This window comes from Salvelinus alpinus, chromosome 14 (genome assembly GCF_045679555.1).
Source record: "Salvelinus alpinus chromosome 14, SLU_Salpinus.1, whole genome shotgun sequence".
NCBI classification, from domain to species: Eukaryota; Metazoa; Chordata; class Actinopteri; order Salmoniformes; family Salmonidae; genus Salvelinus; species Salvelinus alpinus.
In genome coordinates, this window is record NC_092099.1 from 12,386,576 (window position 1) to 12,407,570 (window position 20,995).

Consider the following 20,995-nt stretch of genomic DNA (forward strand, 5'->3'; position numbering starts at 1 on the left):
TGATGAATGCAGAACATGAGACACATTAATGCAGGGGATTCTGGTCAATGTCAGCCCTTTCTTCACTGTGTCAAGTTAAACAAACAAGATCAAGGCAAAGGGAATGGTAATTATCCCTCAAGAGATAGGAGACGTGCTGTGAAGGCCTGGTTATGGGGGATCCGGCTCCTCTGCCATTCCTAAACATTGTCAGTCTTCCTCTGCCACTAGGGTCACTTCTGATCACCCTGCTCTTAAAAACAATGGTCCATATTCACAAAGCGTCTCAAAATAGAAGTGCTAGTCTAGGACCAACTTCCCGCTGTCCATGTCATCTTATTCATTATGATTTAAAGTCAAAAACTGATCCAAGATCAGCACTCCTACTCTTGGACGCTTAATGAATACAGGCCCAATGTAATGTATAACTTAACTTCCGGCGCTGAAAAGAGATGGCCGCCTCGCTTCGCGTTCCTTGGAAAATATGCAGTATTTTGTTTTTTTACGTGTTATTTCTTACATCGGTACCCCAGGTAATCTTAGGTTTCATTACATACAGTCGGGAGGAACTACTGAATATACGATTAACGTCAACTCATCATCGTTCCTACCAGGAATATGACTTTCCCGAAACGGATCCAGTGTTTTGCCTTCCACCCAATACAATGGATCTGATCCCAGCCGGCGACCCTGTGCGAAGCCGAAAAAGGGGAAAACGAGGCGGTCTCGTGGTCAGGCTTCGGAGACGGGCACATCGCGCTCCACTCCCTAGCATACTACTCGCCAATGTCCAGTCTCTTGACAATAAGGTTGATGAAATCCGAGCACGGGTAGCATTCCAGAGAGACATCAGGGATTGCAACGTGCTCTGCTTCACGGAAACATGGCTAACTCAAGGGACGCTAACGGAGTCGGTGCAGCCAGCTGGTTTCTTCATGCATCGCGCCGACAGAAACAAACATCTTTCCGGTAAGAAGAGGGGCGGGGGGGTATGCCTTATGATTAACGAGAAGTGGTGTGATCATCATAACAACACACAGGAACTCAAGTCATTCTGTTCACCTGATCTAGAACTCCTCACAATCAAATGTCGACCGCATTATCTACCAAGGGAATTCTCTTCAATCATAATCACAGCCGTATATATTCCCCCCCAAGCAGACACATCGATGGCCCTGAACGAACTTTATCTGACTCTTTGTAAACTGGAAACCACACACCCTGAGGCTGCATTCATCATAGCTGGGGATTTTAACAAGGCTAATCTAAAAACAAAACTCCCTAAATTCTATCAGCATATCGATTGTGCTACCAGGGCTGGAAAAACACTAGACCATTGTTATACTAATTTCCGCGACGCTTATAAGGCCCTCCCCCGCCCCCCTTTCGGAAAAGCTGACCACGACTCCATTTTGTTGATTCCAGCCTACAAACAGAAACTCAAACAACAAGCTCCCGCGCTCAGGTCTGTTCAACGCTGGTCCGACCAATCTGAGTCCACGCTTCAAGACTGCTTCGATCACGCGGATTGGAATATGTTCCGCATCGCGTCCAACAACAATATTGACGAATATGCTGATTCGGTGAGCGAGTTCATTAGGAAGTGCATTGACGATGTCGTACCCACAGCAACGATAAAAACATTCCCAAACCAGAAACCGTGGATTGACGGCAGCATTCGCGTTAAACTGAAAGCGCGAACCACTGCTTTTAACCAGGGCAAGGTGACCGGAAGCATGACCGAATACAAACAGTGTAGCTATTCTCTCCGCAAGGCAATCAAACAGGCTAAGTCTCAGTACAGAGACAAAATCGAGTCGCAATTCAACAGCTCAGACACAAGAGGTATGTGGCAGGGTCTACAGTCAATCACGGATTACAAAAAGAAAACCAGCCCCGTCGCGGACCAGAATGTCTTGCTCCCAGACAGGCTAAACAACTTTTTTGCCCGCTTTGAGGACAATACAGTGCCACTGACACGGCCCCCTACCAAAACCTGCGGGCTCTCCTTCACTGCAGCCGAGGTGAGTAAAACATTTAAACGTGTTAACCCTCGCAAGGCTGCAGGCCCAGACGGCATTCCCAGCCGCGTCCTCAGAGCATGCACAGACCAGCTGGCTGGTGTGTTTACGGACATATTCAATCAATCCTTATCCCAGTCTGCTGTTCCCACATGCTTCAAGAGGGCCACCATTGTTCCTGTTCCCAAGAAAGCTAAGGTAACTGAGCTAAACGACTACCGCCCCGTAGCACTCACTTCCGTCATCATGAAGTGCTTTGAGAGACTAGTCAAGGACCATATCACCTCCACCCTACCGGACACCCTAGACCCACTCCAATTTGCTTACCGACCCAATAGGTCCACAGACGACGCAATCGCAACCACACTGCACACTGCCCTAACCCATCTGGACAAGAGGAATACCCATGTGAGAATGCTGTTCATCGATTACAGCTCAGCATTTAACACCATAGTACCCTCCAAACTCGTCATCAAGCTCGAGACCCTGGGTCTCGACCCCGCCCTGTGCAACTGGGTCCTGGACTTCCTGACGGGCCGCCCCCAGGTGGTGAGGGTAGGTAACAACATCTCCACCCCGCTGATCCTCAACACTGGGGCCCCACAAGGGTGCGTTCTGAGCCCTCTCCTGTACTCCCTGTTCACCCACGACTGCGTGGCCATGCACGCCTCCAACTCAATCATCAAGTTTGCGGATGACACTACAGTGGTAGGCTTGATTACCAACAACGACGAGACGGCCTACAGGGAGGAGGTGAGGGCCCTCGGAGTGTGGTGTCAGGAAAATAACCTCACACTCAACGTCAACAAAACAAAGGAGATGATTGTGGACTTCAGGAAACAGCAGAGGGAGCACCCCCCTATCCACATCGACGGGTCAGTAGTGGAGAAGGTGGAAAGTTTTAAGTTCCTCGGTGTACACATCACGGACAAACTGAATTGGTCCACCCACACAGACAGCGTTGTGAAGAAGGCGCAGCAGCGCCTCTTCAACCTCAGGAGGCTGAAGAAATTTGGCTTGTCACCAAAAGCACTCACAAACTTCTACAGATGCACAATCGAGAGCATCCTGTCGGGCTGTATCACCGCCTGGTACGGCAACTGCTCCGCCCACAACCGTAAGGCTCTCCAGAGGGTAGTGAGGTCTGCAGAACGCACCACCGGGGGCAAACTACCTGCCCTCCAGGACACCTACACCACCCGATGTCACAGGAAGGCCATAAAGATCATCAAGGACAACAACCACCCAAGCCACTGCCTGTTCACCCCGCTATCATCCAGAAGGCGAGGTCAGTACAGGTGCATCAAAGCAGGGACCGAGAGACTGAAAAACAGCTTCTATCTCAAGGCCATCAGACTGTTAAACAGCCACCACTAACATTTAGCGGCCGCTGCCAACATACTGACTCAACTCCAGCCACTTTAAAAATGGGAATTGATGGAAATTATGTAAAAATGTACCACTAGCCACTTTAAACAATGCCACTTAATATAATGTTTACATACCCTACATTACCCATCTCATATGTATATACTGTACTCTATATCATCTACTGCATCTTGCCATCTTTATGTAATACATGTACCACTAGCCACTTTAAACTATGCCACTTTATGTTTACATACCCTACAGTACTCATCTCATATGTATATACCGTACTCTATACCATCTACTGCATCTTGCCATGCCGTTCTGTACCACCACTCATTCATATATCTTTATGTACATATTCTTTATCCCTTTACACTTGTGTGTGTGTATAAGGTAGTAGTTGTGGAATTGTTAGGTTAGATTACTTGTTGGTTATTACTGCATTGTCGGAACTAGAAGCACAAGCATTTCGCTACACTCGCATTAACATCTGCTAACCATGTGTATGTGACTAATAAAATTTGATTTGATTTGATTTATAGAGAACATGCAAATGCTTCCCTCTGATCTGAGACAGAGAGGGAAGCATTTGCATGTTCTCTATACATTACATTGACTTCGCTCGGTGTTTAAGGAGGATTTAATTTGAGGTTGAGGGGGAGTGACCTGTCTGAGCCCTTTGTTTCACGTGTCAGACGTGTGAACATTTTGTGGCGTCTTAAGAGCATATGCACTCTGCTGAAATCCAACTAATTAGGAGAAAGGAATGGATATCTTTACGTTTAGCTGTTATATTAAGGATGAACTTCATCAATGTCTTTTGGATGTTAATTTAGTTAGGAATATGCTGTCTGCATGGAATCAAAGAAAAAGAATGTAACTCTTCAGAAGGAGACAGCCTACCTACCACTTAGTACTCTTAGACTTGGGCATCTCAGACTGCTGATCTAGGATCAGTTTCACAATGAATAAGATCAACTGGACAGGGGGAACCTGATCCTGATCAGCACTCCTACTCTGTGACATTTCATACATACAGCCCCTGGACCAAATTGAGTGGCTCCAAAAACCTGGTTTAATCTTCATTAGTGTACTTTTTGAGTGGCAGAACCATTTATTTCCTGGGTTTCTGATGGTCTTGGAGTGGAGTCCATTGGCTGAAGCTGGAGGTTCTGGTTATGGTGGTATTATGGGTAGGCATGGTCTTCCTCACATAAGGCATGAGCTGACTTACAACCAGGATGGCCGGTGAGCTGAACATGTTCTAGCATGATAATGATTGAGCCAGCATCCCCCTTTCTGTCTTTCTCTCTCTCTGTCTTTCTCTCGCTCTCTCTCTTTCTTACTCTCTCTCTTTCTTACTCTCTCTCTTTCTCAATTCAATTCAATTTGCTTTATTGGCATGACGTAACAATGTACATATTGCCAAAGCTTACTTTGGATATTTACAATATTAAGATAATGAGAATCAAAATTGTCAACGGGACAACAGTAACAACAATAACAAGGGTCAAAATAACCATAAATTGAACAATAACAATAAGCATACAGTAGAGGACATGTGCAGGTTGATTGGTCTGTCAGACACTGTCCCTCATCTTATGGCAGGCAGCATTGTAGTGCGCTGCCAACCCACACCTCTCTGCGTCCTCCCCCAACAGGACTGGTAGCCTATTCTTATCAGAGAGGTCTTTGAAACCTTTATATTTTTTACATTTTGTCAGGAAATGCAGCTCCGTCTCAGGTTCTGCTGTGATGCAGTGGTTGCACAGCCTTTCCTCTACAGGGAGCTAGGTTTTCCTGTGTCTACCCTTTTCAATGGCAAGGCTGTACTCATTGAGCCTGTACTCTGTCAAGGTTTTTCTAAGGTTTTGATCAATAACCATGGTCAAATAGTTAGCCACGGTGTACTGTCAATTTAGGGCCAGATAGCACTGCATTTTGCTTTGTGCTTGTGCTTCCCAATAAGCAATGTAGTTTTGTTTTGATTGCTTTGTAATTTGTTTTATTCTGATTGATTGGATGTTCTGGTCCTGAGGCCTCTGTGTGTTAGTAGAACAGGTTTGCGAACTCAGCCCCAGGACTAGCTGGATGAGGGGACTCTTTTCTTTGTTCAGCTCTTGGCATTGCAGGGCTTGGTAATGATATGGGAGGGGGTCACTGTATTTTAGATGTTTCCAAAACGTAATTACTCTTTTTTGAGTTTTTATTATTAGTGGATATTGGCCTAATTCTGCCCTGCATGCGTTGTTTGTAGTGTTCCTCTGGACATGTAGGAGAATCTTACAGAACTCTGCATGCAGGGTTTCAATGGGGTGTTTGTAGTGTTCCTCTGGACATGTAGGAGAATCTTACAGAACTCTGCATGCAGGGTTTCAATGGGGTGTTTGTCCCATTTGGTGAAATCTTGTTTTGCAAGTGGACCCCACACCTCACTGGCATAAAGTGCAATTGGTTCAATGACACATTCAATTAGTTTTAGCCAAATTTTAATAGGTATTTCAATTTGAATTTGTTTTTTAATGGCGTAGAATGCCCTGCGTGCTTTCTCTCTCAGTTCATTCACTGCATCATTGAGGTGTCCAGTTGAGCTTTAAGTGATTGTAGTGTGTGCAGTACTCTATATATTTTGGACCAATTGAGAACTTAGTCTAATTCCCTGAGATCTGGATATTCTCTGGAAAATCATTATTTTAGTATTTTTGGGGTTTACTGCCAGGGCCCAGGTCTGGCAGTACTGCTCTAGCAGGTCCAGGCTCTGCTGTAGGCCATGTGCTGGGGGTGACAGCAGGCATAGGTCATCTGCGAAGAGTAGGCATTTAACCTCTGAATTGTGGAGACTAACACCAGGGGCTGTGGATTTTTCTAGAATAGTGGCTAATTCGTTGATGTAAATATTGAAGAGTACAGGGCTCAGATAGCATCCCTGGCGAAGGCCCTGCCCCTGGTTAAAGAATTCTGTTCTTTTCTTGCCAATTTTAAAGCTACACGTATTACATGTATACATTGATTTAATTATGTCATATGTTTTACCCCCTACACCACTTTCAATAACATAACAGTCCTGTATGCCAAATAAAATCAAATGCTTTTTTGGAAGTCGATAAAGCAAGATTATATTTTGGTATTATTTTGGTGGACATATTTACAGTGGGGAGAACAAGTATTTGATACACTGCCGATTTTGCAGGTTTTCCTACTTACAAAGCATGTAGAGGTCTGTAATTTTTATCATAGGTACACTTCAACTGTGAGAGACGGAATCTAAAACAAAAATCCAGAAAATCACATTGTATGATTTTTAAGTAATTAATTTGCATTTTATTGCATGACATAAGTATTTGATCACCTACCAACCAGTAAGAATTCCGGCTCTCACAGACCTGTTAGTTTTTCTTTAAGAAGCCCTCCTGTTCTCCACTCATTACCTGTATTAACTGCACCTGTTTGAACTCGTTACCTGTATAAAAAACACCTGTCCACACACTCAATCAAACAGACTCCAACCTCTCCACAATGGCCAAGACCAGAGAGCTGTATAAGGACATCAGGGATAAAATTGTAGACATGCAACAGGCTGGGATGGGCTACAGGACAATAGGCAAGCAGCTTGGTGAGAAGGCAACAACTGTTGGCGCAATTATTAGAAAATGGAAGAAGTTCAAGATGACGGTCAATCACCCTCGGTCTGGGGCTCCATGCAAGATCTCACCTCGTGGGGGATCAATGATCCTGAGGAAGGTGAGTTATCAGCCCAGAACTACACGGCAGGACCTGGTCAATGACCTGAAGAGAGCTGGGACCACAGTCTCAAAGAAAACCATTAGTAACACACTACACCGTCATGGATTAAAATCCTGCAGCGCACGCAAGGTCCACCTGCTCAAGCCAGCGCATGTCCAGGCCCGTCTGAAGTTTGCCAATGACCATCTGGATGATCCAGAGGAGGAATGGGAGCAGGTCATGTGGTCTGATGAGACAAAAATAGAGCTTTTTGGTCTAAACTCCACTCGCCGTGTTTGGAGGAAGAAGAAGGATGAGTACAACCCCAAGAACACCATCCCAACCGTGAAGCATGGAGGTGGAAACATCATTCTTTGGGGATGCTTTTCTGCAAAGGGTACAGGATGACTGCACCGTATTGAGGGGAGGATGGATGGGGCCATGTATCGCGAGATCTTGGCCAACAACCTCCTTCCCTCAGTAAGAGCATTGAAGATGGGTCGTGGCTGGGTCTTCCAGCATGACAACGACCCGAAACACACAGCCAGGGCAACTAAGGAGTGGCGCCGTAAGAAGCATCTCAAGGTCCTGGAGTGGCCTAGCCAGTCTCCAGACCTGAACCCAATAGAAAATCTTTGGAGGGAGCTGAAAGTCCGTATAGCCCCGCGACAGCCCCGAAACCTGAAGGATCTGGAGAAGATCTGTATGGAGGAGTGGGCCAAAATCCCTGCTGCAGTGTGTGCAAACCTGGTCAAGAACTACAGGAAACGTATGATCTCTGTAATTGCAAACAAAGGTTTCTGTACCAAATATTAAGATCTGCTTTTCTGATGTATCAAATACTTATGTCATGCAATAAAATGCAAATTAATTACTTAAAAATCATACAATGTGATTTTCTGGATTTTTGTTTTAGATTCCGTCTCTCATAGTTGAAGTGTACCCATGATAGAAATTACAGACCTCTACATGCTTTGTAAGTAGGAAAACCTGCAAAATCGGCAGTGTATCAAATACTTGTTCTCCCCACTGTATCTATCAGGGTGTGTAGGGTGTAAATATGATTAGTCGTGCGAGGTTTTGGTAAGTCGTGCTTATTAAGGAAGTTTAGAACTCTTACATTTATAATACCACCTACCACCGAAAACCTTCCCCAGGTTACTGTTCAAACAAATGCCTCTGTAATTGTTAGGGTCAAATTTGTCTCCATTCTTAAAGATTGGGGTTATGAGTTCTTGATTCCAGATGTCAGGGAAATAACACTCAGGATCAAATTAAACAGTTTTAATATAGCCAATTGAAACTTTGCACTAGTGACTTTGAGCATCTCATTTAGGATGCCATCAGGTCCGCATGCTTTTTTAAATTTGACGGCCTGAAGTTTCTTATATTTCTGGATACCACATTCACTCACAGTAAAGAAGGCATCAATCTAGCAGTAAAAAACATCAACTATATATTCAGGCAAACAGCAAAAGAAGCACAACTGAAATTGATCAAAAAAACTAAACAAAAAAGACCACAGATGACAACTGGATTGATGCTGATTGTACAATTATAAGGAAAAACCTTAGAACACTATCCAACCAAAAGCACAGAGACCCAAATAATGGTGAATTACACCTTCATTACTGTGAGACTTTAAAACTCTATAAAACGTACACTCAGAACCAAAAAAGCACAGTACAACAGCAAGCAGCTGACAATAATTGAGGAGTCCATAAACACAAACAACTTCTGGCAAAACTGAAGAAAAAAAATAATATTGAAACAAGAGGAATGAGCGATACAAAATGGTGACATATGGACAACCCATTTTAAAACACTCTACAACACCGTTCAAATTGACACAAACGCAGAGCAATGCCAAAATCATGAGAAATTGAATGGATTAGAAAAAGCTATAAAGGACAATAAAAATCCATTGGACTCCCCAATTACTGACCAGGACCTCTATCTAAGAGTGTTTTGATATTTTGGTTATACATTTCTTTCTGGTATTCTTCTGTGCTGTTTTGGGCCCATCTGTCTGAATTTCTGATGTTGTATAGCTTACTGGGCTGTGAATGTGTGGTTGTTTCCATGTCTGTTCTTTTGAGGAACAACGTCATTTGGCTGTGATCAGACAGAGGTGTTAGCGGCTTGACAGTGAATGAGCTGAGAGAGAAAGGGTCAATGTCTGTAATCATATAGTCTACTGTGCTGTGGCCAAGAGGTGAGCAATACAGTCGTGGCCAAAAGTTTTGAGAATGACACAAACATTAATTTTCACAAAGTTTGCTGCTTCAGTGTCTTTAGATATTTTTGTCAGATGTTACTATGGAATACTGAAGTATAATTACAAGCATTTCATAAGAATCAAAGGCTTTTATTGACAATTACATGAAGTTGATGCAAAAGGTCAATATTTTCAGTGTTGTTGACCCTTCTTTTTCAAGACCTGCAATCCGCCCTGGCATGCTGTCAATTAACTTCTGGGCCACATCCTGACTGATGGCAGCCCATTCTTGCATAATCAATGCTTGGAGTTTGTCAGAATTTGTGAGTTTTTGTTTGTCCACCCGCCTCTTGAGGATTGACCACAAGTTCTCAATGGGATTAAGGTCTGGGGAGTTTCCTGGCCATGGACCCAAAATATCGATGTTTTGTTCACCAAGCCACTTAGTTATCACTTTTGCCTTATGGCAAGGTGCTCCATCATGCTGGAAAAGGCATTGTTCGTCACCAAACTGATCCTGGATGGTTGGGAGAAGTTGCTCTCGGAGGATGTGTTGGTACCATTCTTTATTCATGGCTGGCAGCAATATCCTTGCCTGTGAAGCCCTTTATGTGCAAAGCAATAATGACGGCACGTGTTTCCTTGCAGGTAACCATGGATGACAGAGGAAGAACAATAATTCCAAGCACCACCCTCCTTTTGAAGCTTCCAGTCTGTTATTCGAACTCAATCAGCATGACAGAGTGATCTCCAGCCTTGTCCTCGTCAACACTCACACCTGTGTTAACAAGAGATTCACTGACATGATGTCAGCTGGTCCTTTTGTGGCAGGGCTGAAATGCAGTGGAAATGCTTTTTGGGGATTCAGTTAATTTGCATGGCAAAGAGGGACTTTGCAATTAATTGCAATTCATCTGATCACTCTTCATAACATTCTGGAAAGGTACCCAAAGGTACAAAGCTCATAACATTCTGGAGTATATGCAAATTGCCATCATACAAACTGAGGCAGCAGACTTTGTGAAATTTAATATTTGTGTCATTCTCAAAACTTTTGGCCACGACTGTAGGTGAATCTCCCCAAAGTGCCCCCCCCCCCCCCCCCCCGTAACCTACCATTGACAAATTACAGACCCAGGCTTCTACAGAGCTGCAACAGATCCCTTCCGTTTTTGTTGATGGTGCTGTCACTGTTGTTTCTATGGGGGAGATTAAGGCAGTTAGAAACAGTATGGCCTGTAATAAAGCTGTCCCCATGTGGTCGTTAGATCAGGTAGTGTTCCTGTGCGCGCATGTGTCCCCACAGATTTCCCTGGGCCTGGAAATGGCACATCTCTTCCTCAAGGGTGTGGAAGGTCTCCTCTGAGTAATATGGGGATTCTGAGGGGGGATATACAGTTGAAGTCGGAAGTTTACATACACCTTAAATAAATACATTTAAACTCAGTTTTTCACAATTCCTGACATTTAATCATAGTACAAATTCCCTGTCTTAGGTCAGTTCGGATCACCACTTTATTTTAATAATTTGAAATGTCAGAATAATAGTTGAGAGAATGATTTCTTTCAGCTTTTATTTCTTTCATCACATTCCCAGTGGGTCAGAAGTTTACATACACTCAATTAGTAATTGGTAGCATTGCCTTTAAATTGTTTAACTTGGGTCAAACGTTTCGGGTAGCCTTCCACAAGCTTCCCACAATAAGTTGGGTGAATTTTGTCCCATTCATCTAGACAGAGCTGGTGTAACTGAGTCAGGTTTGTAGGCCTCCTTGCTCGCACATGCTTTTTCAGTTCTGCCCACACATTTTCTATAGGATTGAGGTCAGGGCTTTGTGATGGCCACTCTTTGACTTTGTTGTCCTTAAGCCATTTTGCCACAACTTTGGAAGTATGCTTGGGGTCATTGTCAATTTGGAAGACCCATTCGCGGCCAAGCTTTAACTTCCTGACTGATGTCTTGAGATGTTGCTTCAATATATCCACATAATTTTCCATCCTCATGATGCAATCTATTTTGTGAAGTGCACCAGTCCCTCCTGCAGCAAAGCACCCCCACAACATGATGCTGCCACCCCCGTGCTTTACGGTTGGGATGGTGTTCTTCGGCTTGCAAGCCTCCCCCTTTTCCCTCCAAACATAACGATGGTCATTATGGCCAAACAGTTATATTTTTGTTTCATCAGACCAGAGGACATTTCTCCAAAAAGTACGATCTTTGTCCCCATGTGCAGTTGCAATCCGTAGTCTGGGTTTTTTTTATGGCGGTTTTGGAGCAGTGGCTTCTTCCTTGCTGAGCGGCCTTTCAGGTTATGTCGATATAGCACTCGTTTTACTGTGGATATAGATACTTTTGTACCTGTTTCCTCCAGCATCTTCACAAGGTCCTTTGCTGTTGTTCTGGGATTGATTTGCACTTTTCGCACCAAAGTACGTTCATCTCTAGGAGACAGAACGCGTCTCCTTCCTGATCGGTATGATGGTTGCGTGGTCCCATGGTGTTTATACTTGTGTACTATTGTTTGTATTGTTTGTACTATTGTTTGCTCCCAAGGATGAACCAGACTTGTGGAGGTCTACAATTTTTTTTCTGAGGTCTTGGCTGATTTCTTTTGATTTTCCCATGATGTCAAGCAAAGAGGCACTGAGTTTGAAGGTAGGCCTTGAAATACATCAAGGGGAAAACACCTCCAGTTGACTCAAATTATGTCAATTAGCATATCAGAAGCTTCTAAAGCCATGACATCATTTTCTGGAGTTTTCCAAGCTGTTTAAAGGCACAGTCAACTTAGTGTATGTAAACTTCTGACCCACTGGAATTGTGAGACAGTGAATTATAAGTGAAATAATCTGTCTGTAAACAATTGTTGGAAAAATTCCAACAATTGAGTTTTAATTGTGGAGTTTTAATGACTCCAACCTAAGTGTATGTAAACTTCCGACTTCAACTGTATAAGGATTTAAACGTTTTTAAATGGTCCTGCTGCTGTGTCCTGTCTTCAGCTAATGAGTGCTGTGAAGAAGGGGCAGGTGTCGGCCAACCGTCTGGCCATACTGATGAAGACGGCTGAACAGAGCCTGGACCAGACAGAGCCCCTCGAGCAAAGGGAACCTGTCGACCAGAGGAAGCCCGTGTCAGTGGACCGTAGCGGGGGAGGAGTGTGAGACTTAGCCCCCCTGGCCCTGGTACTTCCTCCGGACGATCCTCGTCACACAACCCTGGGGCCGTATGTATTGCACCTCAAAGTATGAGTGTCGATTTTAGGATCAGTTTTGCGTTCTAGATCACAACAAATAAGGTTATATGAACCTGATCCTAGATCAGCGCTCCTACTCAGAGATGCTTGATGCATACGGCCCTGCTCCAGCCTGGATCTATGTGCTTTAAACAACCCGTCTGACTTGTATGTTGCCATGGTCATGTCATGTGATATCATATCATAGATGTGATGTATGACATGACAACGGAAGTCACAAGGGTTGGCTAAAGCTCATATGGTGTTGTATACAGACCTGGACAACCCAAAGGTACGAAGCTCATTATCTTCTGTCTTCCATGGGAGTTGCTCTGCTGATACAGGCTCGCGTTCTATCACTGCATCAACACACATGTAGCCGATGCCTCGTCTTGAATCTTACAAACCTGCTTCCATATTTATTGAGATATTTATTGAGATATGAAATGAGTAATTATTGGGACACTGTTTTTTATTTCAATGTATTTATTTCAATGTATTTATTTATGATTTGTTTTTACACATTTCAACAACAACAAATTCTTTGTGTATGATGTTACTGTTGTTTTTAACATTGCCCGAGAGCGTACAACTGAATGTTAGAAACAATGCAGAGTGATATGCAACGTACGTTGACGACTTGAATTGCACTCGTTGTGGTCTTTTTCAAAAAGGGTTTTGTTGTGTACCGTACTCCTGTGCCATTTTATACATTTTCGATACTGACAATCTAAAAGGAGGCATTTTGTACAAATAGTGTTTTCTGGATGTTGTGAGTTTTGACCGCACTTTCAGCAAACTTCTATGGTCCATATTAAGTAATGCAATTTAACTGTTCTATTCAATGCAAGGCTTAATTGGAAAACGATAGCATTTTTCACTCACTGCCATTTACATCTATATTTTATCCCTTTCTAAATGCTAGATATTTATTATATTAATTTAGTCGACGTCAAATGAGATACAAATCAACAGTAAGCATCTTTAAATATTCCACAGTAGGTGCATGTGATTGGTTCCTGGAAACGTTATTGTCTTGCATTATTTTATTATGCTGAATGGGATTAAGTGTTGTATTTGACGCTGGCTTTTAATTTCTGTATCTGTCTGTGCACTTGGTGTTTTTATGAGTATTAATTTATTACTTATGGTTTGTCTGGTTAGCCACTTGCATTTATAGAGTAATAAGGGAATGTATTTAATGTGCCTTGCTATCAGATCCAGTGCGAATTGAGAGCATGAATCAACAGAGCTGATTAAACCATACTCTTCCTGGCTTTTAAGCATGCTTAATTTCACAGTAACTATAAATAAAGCAATTATTTTCTCATGCACACTGTTAAAGTACAAAATGTAATGTGTTTGCCCCTAGTACAACAATTATGTATGAGGGCAGTTTCAAAGAGTTACATCTCTAGCTATCAGTTCTTAATTAATCCACTTTGAAAGTTGACCAGGGAGCACGAGACCAATTCACTGAAACCATGGTTGTTGTTGTTCTTTTCATTTGTTTGAATAAAACTCACATTATTAGCTAATTGGTTTTAGAATACATTGATGGGAAATGTAAGGGTTAAATGTAGGGAGTTATCATACATATTTATGCCGGGCTTAGTCTTCAGATTGTTTCTCACCAGCCATAGGGGTGTTATGCAACTCCTCAAAAGGACAACATCAGTGATATTCTCAGTACATAGTACTTGGGAGGGGTTATCCATTCTTCTACTGCCCGCTCCAGCACTAGGATACTTGATGTATGATTTGGATTTACTCTTTTATTTGGATGGTAGGATGGCCAATTGTTGTTCTAATGCAGTTGGGTGAAGTTTTGTCTTCCTTCTGACAAAAGCAATGGAATGTAAATTTTGTTGCTGCATGAAGCGACTGCTTTCAGCAATAAGTATTAATACAGTACCAGTCGAAAGTTTTAGAACACCTACTCATTCAAGGGTTTTTCTTTATTTTTACTATTTTCTACAATCGTAGAATAATAGTGAAGACATCAAAACTAGGAAATAATACATATGGAATCATGTAGTAACCAAAAAAAGTGTTAAAACTTCTTCTGGATCGGTCCCTTCCACTGGACGGTTGAGCTCACGTAGGCTAATGCGATTAGCATGAGGTTGTAAGTAACAAGAACATTTCCCAGAACATAGACATATAAGGATATTGGCAGAAAGCTTACATTCTTGTTTACAGTAGCTCTTACAGTCAAATAATACCATGCTATTGTTTGAGGAGAGTGCACAATTTAGAACATGAAAAGTTATTAATAAACAAATTAGGCACATTTCAGCAGTCTTGACACAACATTTTGAACAGAAATACAATGGTTAATTGGATCAGTGGTTAAACATCTCAAAATCAACTGTTTAGAGGGGACTGCGTGAATCAGGCCTTCATGTTCGAATTGCTGCAAAGAAACCACTATTAAAGGACACCAATCATTTGGTCTGATTAGTCCAAATTTGAGATCTTTGGTTCCAACCGCCGTATCTTTGCGAGACGCAGAGTAGCTGAACGGATGATTTCCGCATGTGTGTTTCCCACCATGAAGCATGGAGGAGGAGGTGGGATGGTATGGGGGTGTTTCGCTGGTGACACTGTCATGATTTATTTAGAATTCAAGGCACACTTCAACAGCATGGCTACCACAGCATTCTGCAGCGATACGCCATCCCATCTGGTTTGCGCTTAGTGGGACTATCATTTGTTTTTCAACAGGACAATGACCCAACACACCTCCAGGCTGTGTACGGGCTATTTGACCAAGAAGTCGAGTGATGGGGTGCTCCATCAGATGACTTGACCTCCACAATCACCCGATTGAGATGGTTTGGGCTGAGTTGGACCACAGAGCAATTGCTCAGAATATGTGGGAACTCCTTCAAGACTGATGGAAAAGCATTCCAGGTGAAGCTGGTTGAGGGAATGCCAAGAGTGTGCAAAGCTGTCATCAAGGCAAAGGGTGGCTACTTTAAAGATTCTCAAATATAAAATATATTTTGATTTGTTTAACACTTTTTTGGTTATTATATGATTCCATATGTGTTATTTCGTAGTTTTGATGTCTTCACTTTTATTCCACAATGTAGAGTAGTAAAATTAAAGAAAAAGTCTTGAATGAGTAGGTGTGTCGAAACTTTTGACTGGTATTGTAAAAGATGCAGGTAAGTTCATCAGTATTGAACTCCAACAGTTATGGCTGTATTTATTGTATTTATTTTTTTGTGAACATTGTTTTTATCGAGTCACTTAATCATTACAATGAATGTGAAATATTAAAATTGTTCAACAATCTTTTGCCTGTATTTCTGACAATATTTTCTGCATCCCCTGCTTTTAACAGTAACATTCCTCTGTTTCAACAGGAACAGGCGTGTTTCCCCAGCAAAATTAAATTAGTTCTGTGAAAGTTCCCAGAACATTTGTTAGGTCGAGGCAAATGTCCTCATAACACAAAAACTGTCCAGTCATGCTGTGGATTATAGCATGCTTATATAAAACATTTGCCTGATGTTGCAAGAATGTTCCTAGAACACATTTAATCTCTTCTTTAAATGTTCCCAGAATGTTTCATATAGTTGTGGGAACAGTGTCTTTAATTAACACTCTTAGTTCTCTGCCCCCTGGTGGTCAAGATTGTAAATGCATCTCTCATCTGGCATTGTTCCTATTACTTTGAAAACAGTGACTATAACTCCCCATACTGAAGATACAGAGCCTAGACACTGAGCTCCTCACCAACTACAGGCCTATCTCAAACCTCCCCTTCCTCGCCAAAGTGCTTGAACGGTGGTAGCATCACAACTCCAACAACACAGCTTTTTGAACCCCTCCAGTCGGGTTTCCGGGCCATGCATAGCACTAAAACGGACTTTTAATATTTCACATTCATTGTGCTGCTGATGCTGGGAACATCTCTATCCTCATTCTCCTGGGCCTGTCTGCAGCATTTGACACTGTCATCAGATTTTAACTGACCGCAGGGAGAGGCTTCTTGGAGTTTCCTGAACACCTCTTGCCTGGTTCCACTTCTAACTATCTGATAGACAACAGTTTGTCTCCGTTGGCAACTGCAGGTCTGCTTCAAACCCTGTATCACAAGGTGTCCCACAAGGGTCAGTGTTAGGTCCTTTAGTATTTACATGCTACCACTTGGTCAGATCGTCCATTAATTTGGACACAGATTTCACTGTTATGCAGATGACATCCATCTACATCCACACAAAACCCAATTCCCTCTGCACCATCCACTCCAACTCCACAGTCAGGAACCTTGGTGTTACATTTGATCCCACTCTGTCATTTCAACCCCACATCTGAAACATCACCAACAGCTCACGACCCTCTCTCACTGACCCCACTGCTTAAACCCTCATTCAACCCTCATTGGGGCAGCAGGTAGCCTAGTGGTTAGAGCATTGGACCAGTACCCGAAAGGTTGCTGTATCGAATCCCCGAGCTGACACGGTAAAAATCTGTCGTTCTGCCCCTGAACAGGGTAGCTAACCCACTGTAGGCCGTCTTTGTAAATAAGAATTTGTTCTTAACTGACTTGCCTAGTTAAATTATTTTTGTTATCGTGCCTGGAGTACTGTAGCACCATTCTCTACGAACTCCCCGCCAAAACACTGGACAGACTTCAACACATTCAAAAGTCAGCTGCACAAGTCCTCACACACACTAGACATTGGGACCACATCACCTCGACCCTCATCAAACTCCACTGGTTCAATACAGGATCATCTTCAAATTGCTCATGCTCACCTATAAAGCACTCAATTGACTGGCTCCCACATACCTTACTGACCTCCTACACCCCTACACTCCCACCTCTTTACTGTGCTCCTCTCACACTGGCCTCTTCACCATCCCTCGCACCAGGCTCCGCTCAATTGAAGACCGGGCTTTTAGCAGTATAGCTCCCCAACTCTGGAATTCCCTCCATTTCCATGTCAGAACCCCACAATCCATACACATATTATATCCTTCTGATTCCTGCTTACAAGCAAAATTTAAAGCAGGAAGCACCAGTGACTCAGTCAATAAAAAAAGTGGTCAGATGAAGCAGATGCTAAGCTTCAGGACTGTTTTGCTAGCACAGACTGGAATATGTTCCGAGATTCTTCCGATGGCATTGAGGAGTATGCCACATCAGTCACTGGCTTCAATAAGTGCATCGATGACATCTTCCCCACAGTGACTGTACGTACATACCCCAACCAGAAGCCATGGATTACAGGCAACATCCGCACTGAGCTAAAGGGTAGAGCTGCCGCTTTCAAGGAGCGGGACTCTAACCCGGAAGCTTATAAGAAATCCTGCTATGCCCTCCGACGAACCATCAAACAGGCAAAGCGTCAATACAGGACTAAGATCGAATCGTACTACACCGGCTCCGATGCTCGTCGGATGTGGCAGGGCTTGCAAACTATTACAGACTACAAAGGGAAGCACAGCCGAAGGAAGCACAGCCAAGAGCAGCCCAGTGACACGAGCCTACCAGATGAGCTAAATTACTTCTATGCTCGCTTCAAGGCAAGTAACACTGAAACATGCATGAGAGCATCAGCTGTTCTGGACAACCTTGTGATCACGCTCTCTGCAGCGGATGTGAGAAAGACCTGTAAACAGGTTAACATTCACAAGGCCGCAGGGCCAGACGGATTACCAGGACGTGTGCTCCGAGCATGCGCTAACCAACTGGCAAGTGTCTTCACTGACATTTTCAACCTCTCCCTGTCTGAGTCTGTAATACCAACATGTTTCAAGCAGACCACCATAGTCTCAAGAACAAGAACACTAAGGTAACCTGCCTAATTACTACCGACCCGTAGCACTCACGTCTGTAGCCATGAAGTGCTTTGAAAGGCTGGTCATTGCTCACATCAACACCGTTATCCCAGAAACCCTAGACCCACTCCAATTTGCATACTGTGCCAACAGATCCCGTATGATGCAATCTCTATTGCACTCCACACTGCCCTTCACACCTGGACAAAAGGAACACCTACGTGAGAATGCTATTCATTGACTACAGCTCAGTGTTCAACACCATAGTACCCTCAAAGCTCTTCACTAAGCTAATGACCCTGGGACTAAACACCTCTCTCTGTTAACTGGATCCTGGACTTCCTGATGGGCCACCCCCAGGTAGTAAGGGTAGGTAACAACACATCCGCGACGCTGATCCTCAACACGGGAACCCCTCAGGGGTGCATGCTCAGTTCCCTCCTGTACTCCCTGTTCACTCATGACTGCACAGCCAGGCACGACTTCAATAGCGAGACAGCCTATATGGAGGAGGTCAGAGACCTGACCCTGTGGTGCAAGGACAACAACCTCTCCCTCAATGTGATCAAGACGAAGGAGATTATTGTGGACTACAGGAAAAGGAGGACCGAGCATGCCCCCATTCTCATCGACGGGGCTGTAGTGGAGCAGGTTGAGAGCTTCAATTCCTTGGCGTCCACATCACCAACAAACTAACATGGTCCAAGCAAACCAAGACAGTCGTGAAGAGGGTACGACAAAACCTATTCCCCCTCAGGAGACTGAAAAGATTTGGCATGGGTCCTCAGATCCTCAAAAGGTTCTATAGCTGCACCATCGAGAGCTGCCTGGTATGACAACTGCTCGGAGGGTAAGGGCTAGGGTCATTCCCCCCAGAAATGTCCGGGAACTTGCGGGTGCCTTGGTGGAAGAGTGGGGTAACATCTCACAGCAAGAACAGCCTCCGACCGCAAGGCACTACAGAGGGTAGTGCGTACGGCCCGGTACATCACTGGGGCCAAGCTTCCTGCCATCCAGGACCTCTATTCCTTGCGGTGTCAGAGGAAGGCCCTAAAAATTGTCAGATACTCCAGGCACCGTAGTCATAGACTGTTCTCTCTGCTACCACACGGCAAACGGTACCGGAACGCCAAGTCTAGGTCCAAGAGGCTTCTAAACAGCTTCTACCCCTAAGCCATAAGACTCCTGAATATCTAATCAAATGGCTACCCAGACTATTTACATTGCCTCCCCCTCTCTCCTTTACGCTGCTGCTACTCTTTGTTATTATATATACATAGTCACTTTAATAACTCTACCTACATGTACATATTACCTCAATTACCTCGACGAAATGGTGACCCCGCACATTGACTCTGTCCCGTTTCCCCCTGTATATAGTCTCGCTATTGATATTTTACTGCTGCTCTTTAATTATTTGTTACTTTTATTTCTTATTTTTTGGAGGGCATTTTTCTTACAACTGCATTGTTGGTTAAGGGCTTGTAAGTGAGCATTTCACTGTAAGGTCTACACCTAATGTATTAGGCGCATGTGACAAATACAATTTGATTTGATTTGATTTGATAAAGTCCACACTAAAGGCATGCCTCTTCACACATGCTTAGCCGGATTCTCTGTTGTTTTAGCTTTTATCCTCTGTCTAACTTGACTTCCCTGGTTAGTCTGTCATCATGTTTAGTGTTCTCCATGGTTAGTCTGTCATCATCTTCAGTGTACTTTTATATACTTACTTGTTTAATCTGAGTTTATTTATTTTGAACCTGCTGATTTTCTTGTGTATGTACAGTAACTTTGGGTGTCGTGAAAAGCGCTATGTATTATTATAATTAGAACATTGGGGGAACATCACAAAAGATTAGTTCCCAAAACACAAAAACTGTCCAGTTGTGCGGATGATTCTACAATGTTTCTTTTAGGGTGCAAAAAACAGTCACCTGATGTTACAATAACATTCCCAGAACACATTTGTCTTAAAACCTTTGTTCTGGGAACATTCTTGTAACATCAGATTAATGATTTTTTTCAGCCTAAAATAAACATTGTAGAATCATCCGCACAACATGACAGTTTTTGTGTTTTGAGAACATATTCCCACAACCTAATGAAACATTCTAAACTCAACTAAAAAAGAAACGTCCCTTTTTCAGGACACTGTCTTTCAAAGATAATTCGTAAAAATCCAAATAACTTCACAGATCTTCATTGTAAAGGGTTTAAACACTGTTTGCCATGCTTGTTCAATGAACCATAAACAATTCATGAACATGCACCTGTGGAACGGTCGTTAAGACACTAACAGCTTACAGACGGTAGGCAATTAAGGTCACAGTTATGAAAACTTAGGACACTAAAGAGGCATTTCTACTGACTCTGAAAAACACCAAAAGAAAGATGCCCAGGGTCCCTGCTCATCTGTGTGAACGTGCCTTAGGCATGCTGCAAGGAGGCACAAGGACTGTGGATGTGGCCAGGGAAATAAATTGCAATGTCCGTACTGTGAGACGCCTAAGATAGCGCTACAGGGAGACAAGACGGACAGCAGATCATCCTCGCAGTGGCAGACCATGTGTAACAATACCTGCACAGGATCGGTACATCCGAACATCACACCTGCGGGACAGGCACAGGATGGCAACAACAACTGC

At 43.4% G+C, this 20,995-nt stretch overlaps 1 protein-coding gene across 1 annotated transcript in view; it reads left to right on the forward strand.

Annotated features, from left to right (window-relative positions):
• Positions 1-15,851, forward strand: part of LOC139538427 (glycerol-3-phosphate dehydrogenase, mitochondrial-like) — a 55,647-nt gene extending 39,796 nt beyond the window's left edge. The window contains exon 17 of the mRNA XM_071340433.1: positions 12,316-15,851. Within this exon, the coding sequence (XP_071196534.1) occupies positions 12,316-12,477 (162 nt within the window). The 3' untranslated portion in view covers positions 12,478-15,851. The remainder of the gene's footprint in view (positions 1-12,315) is intronic.
• Positions 15,852-20,995: the final 5,144 nt, after the last annotated feature.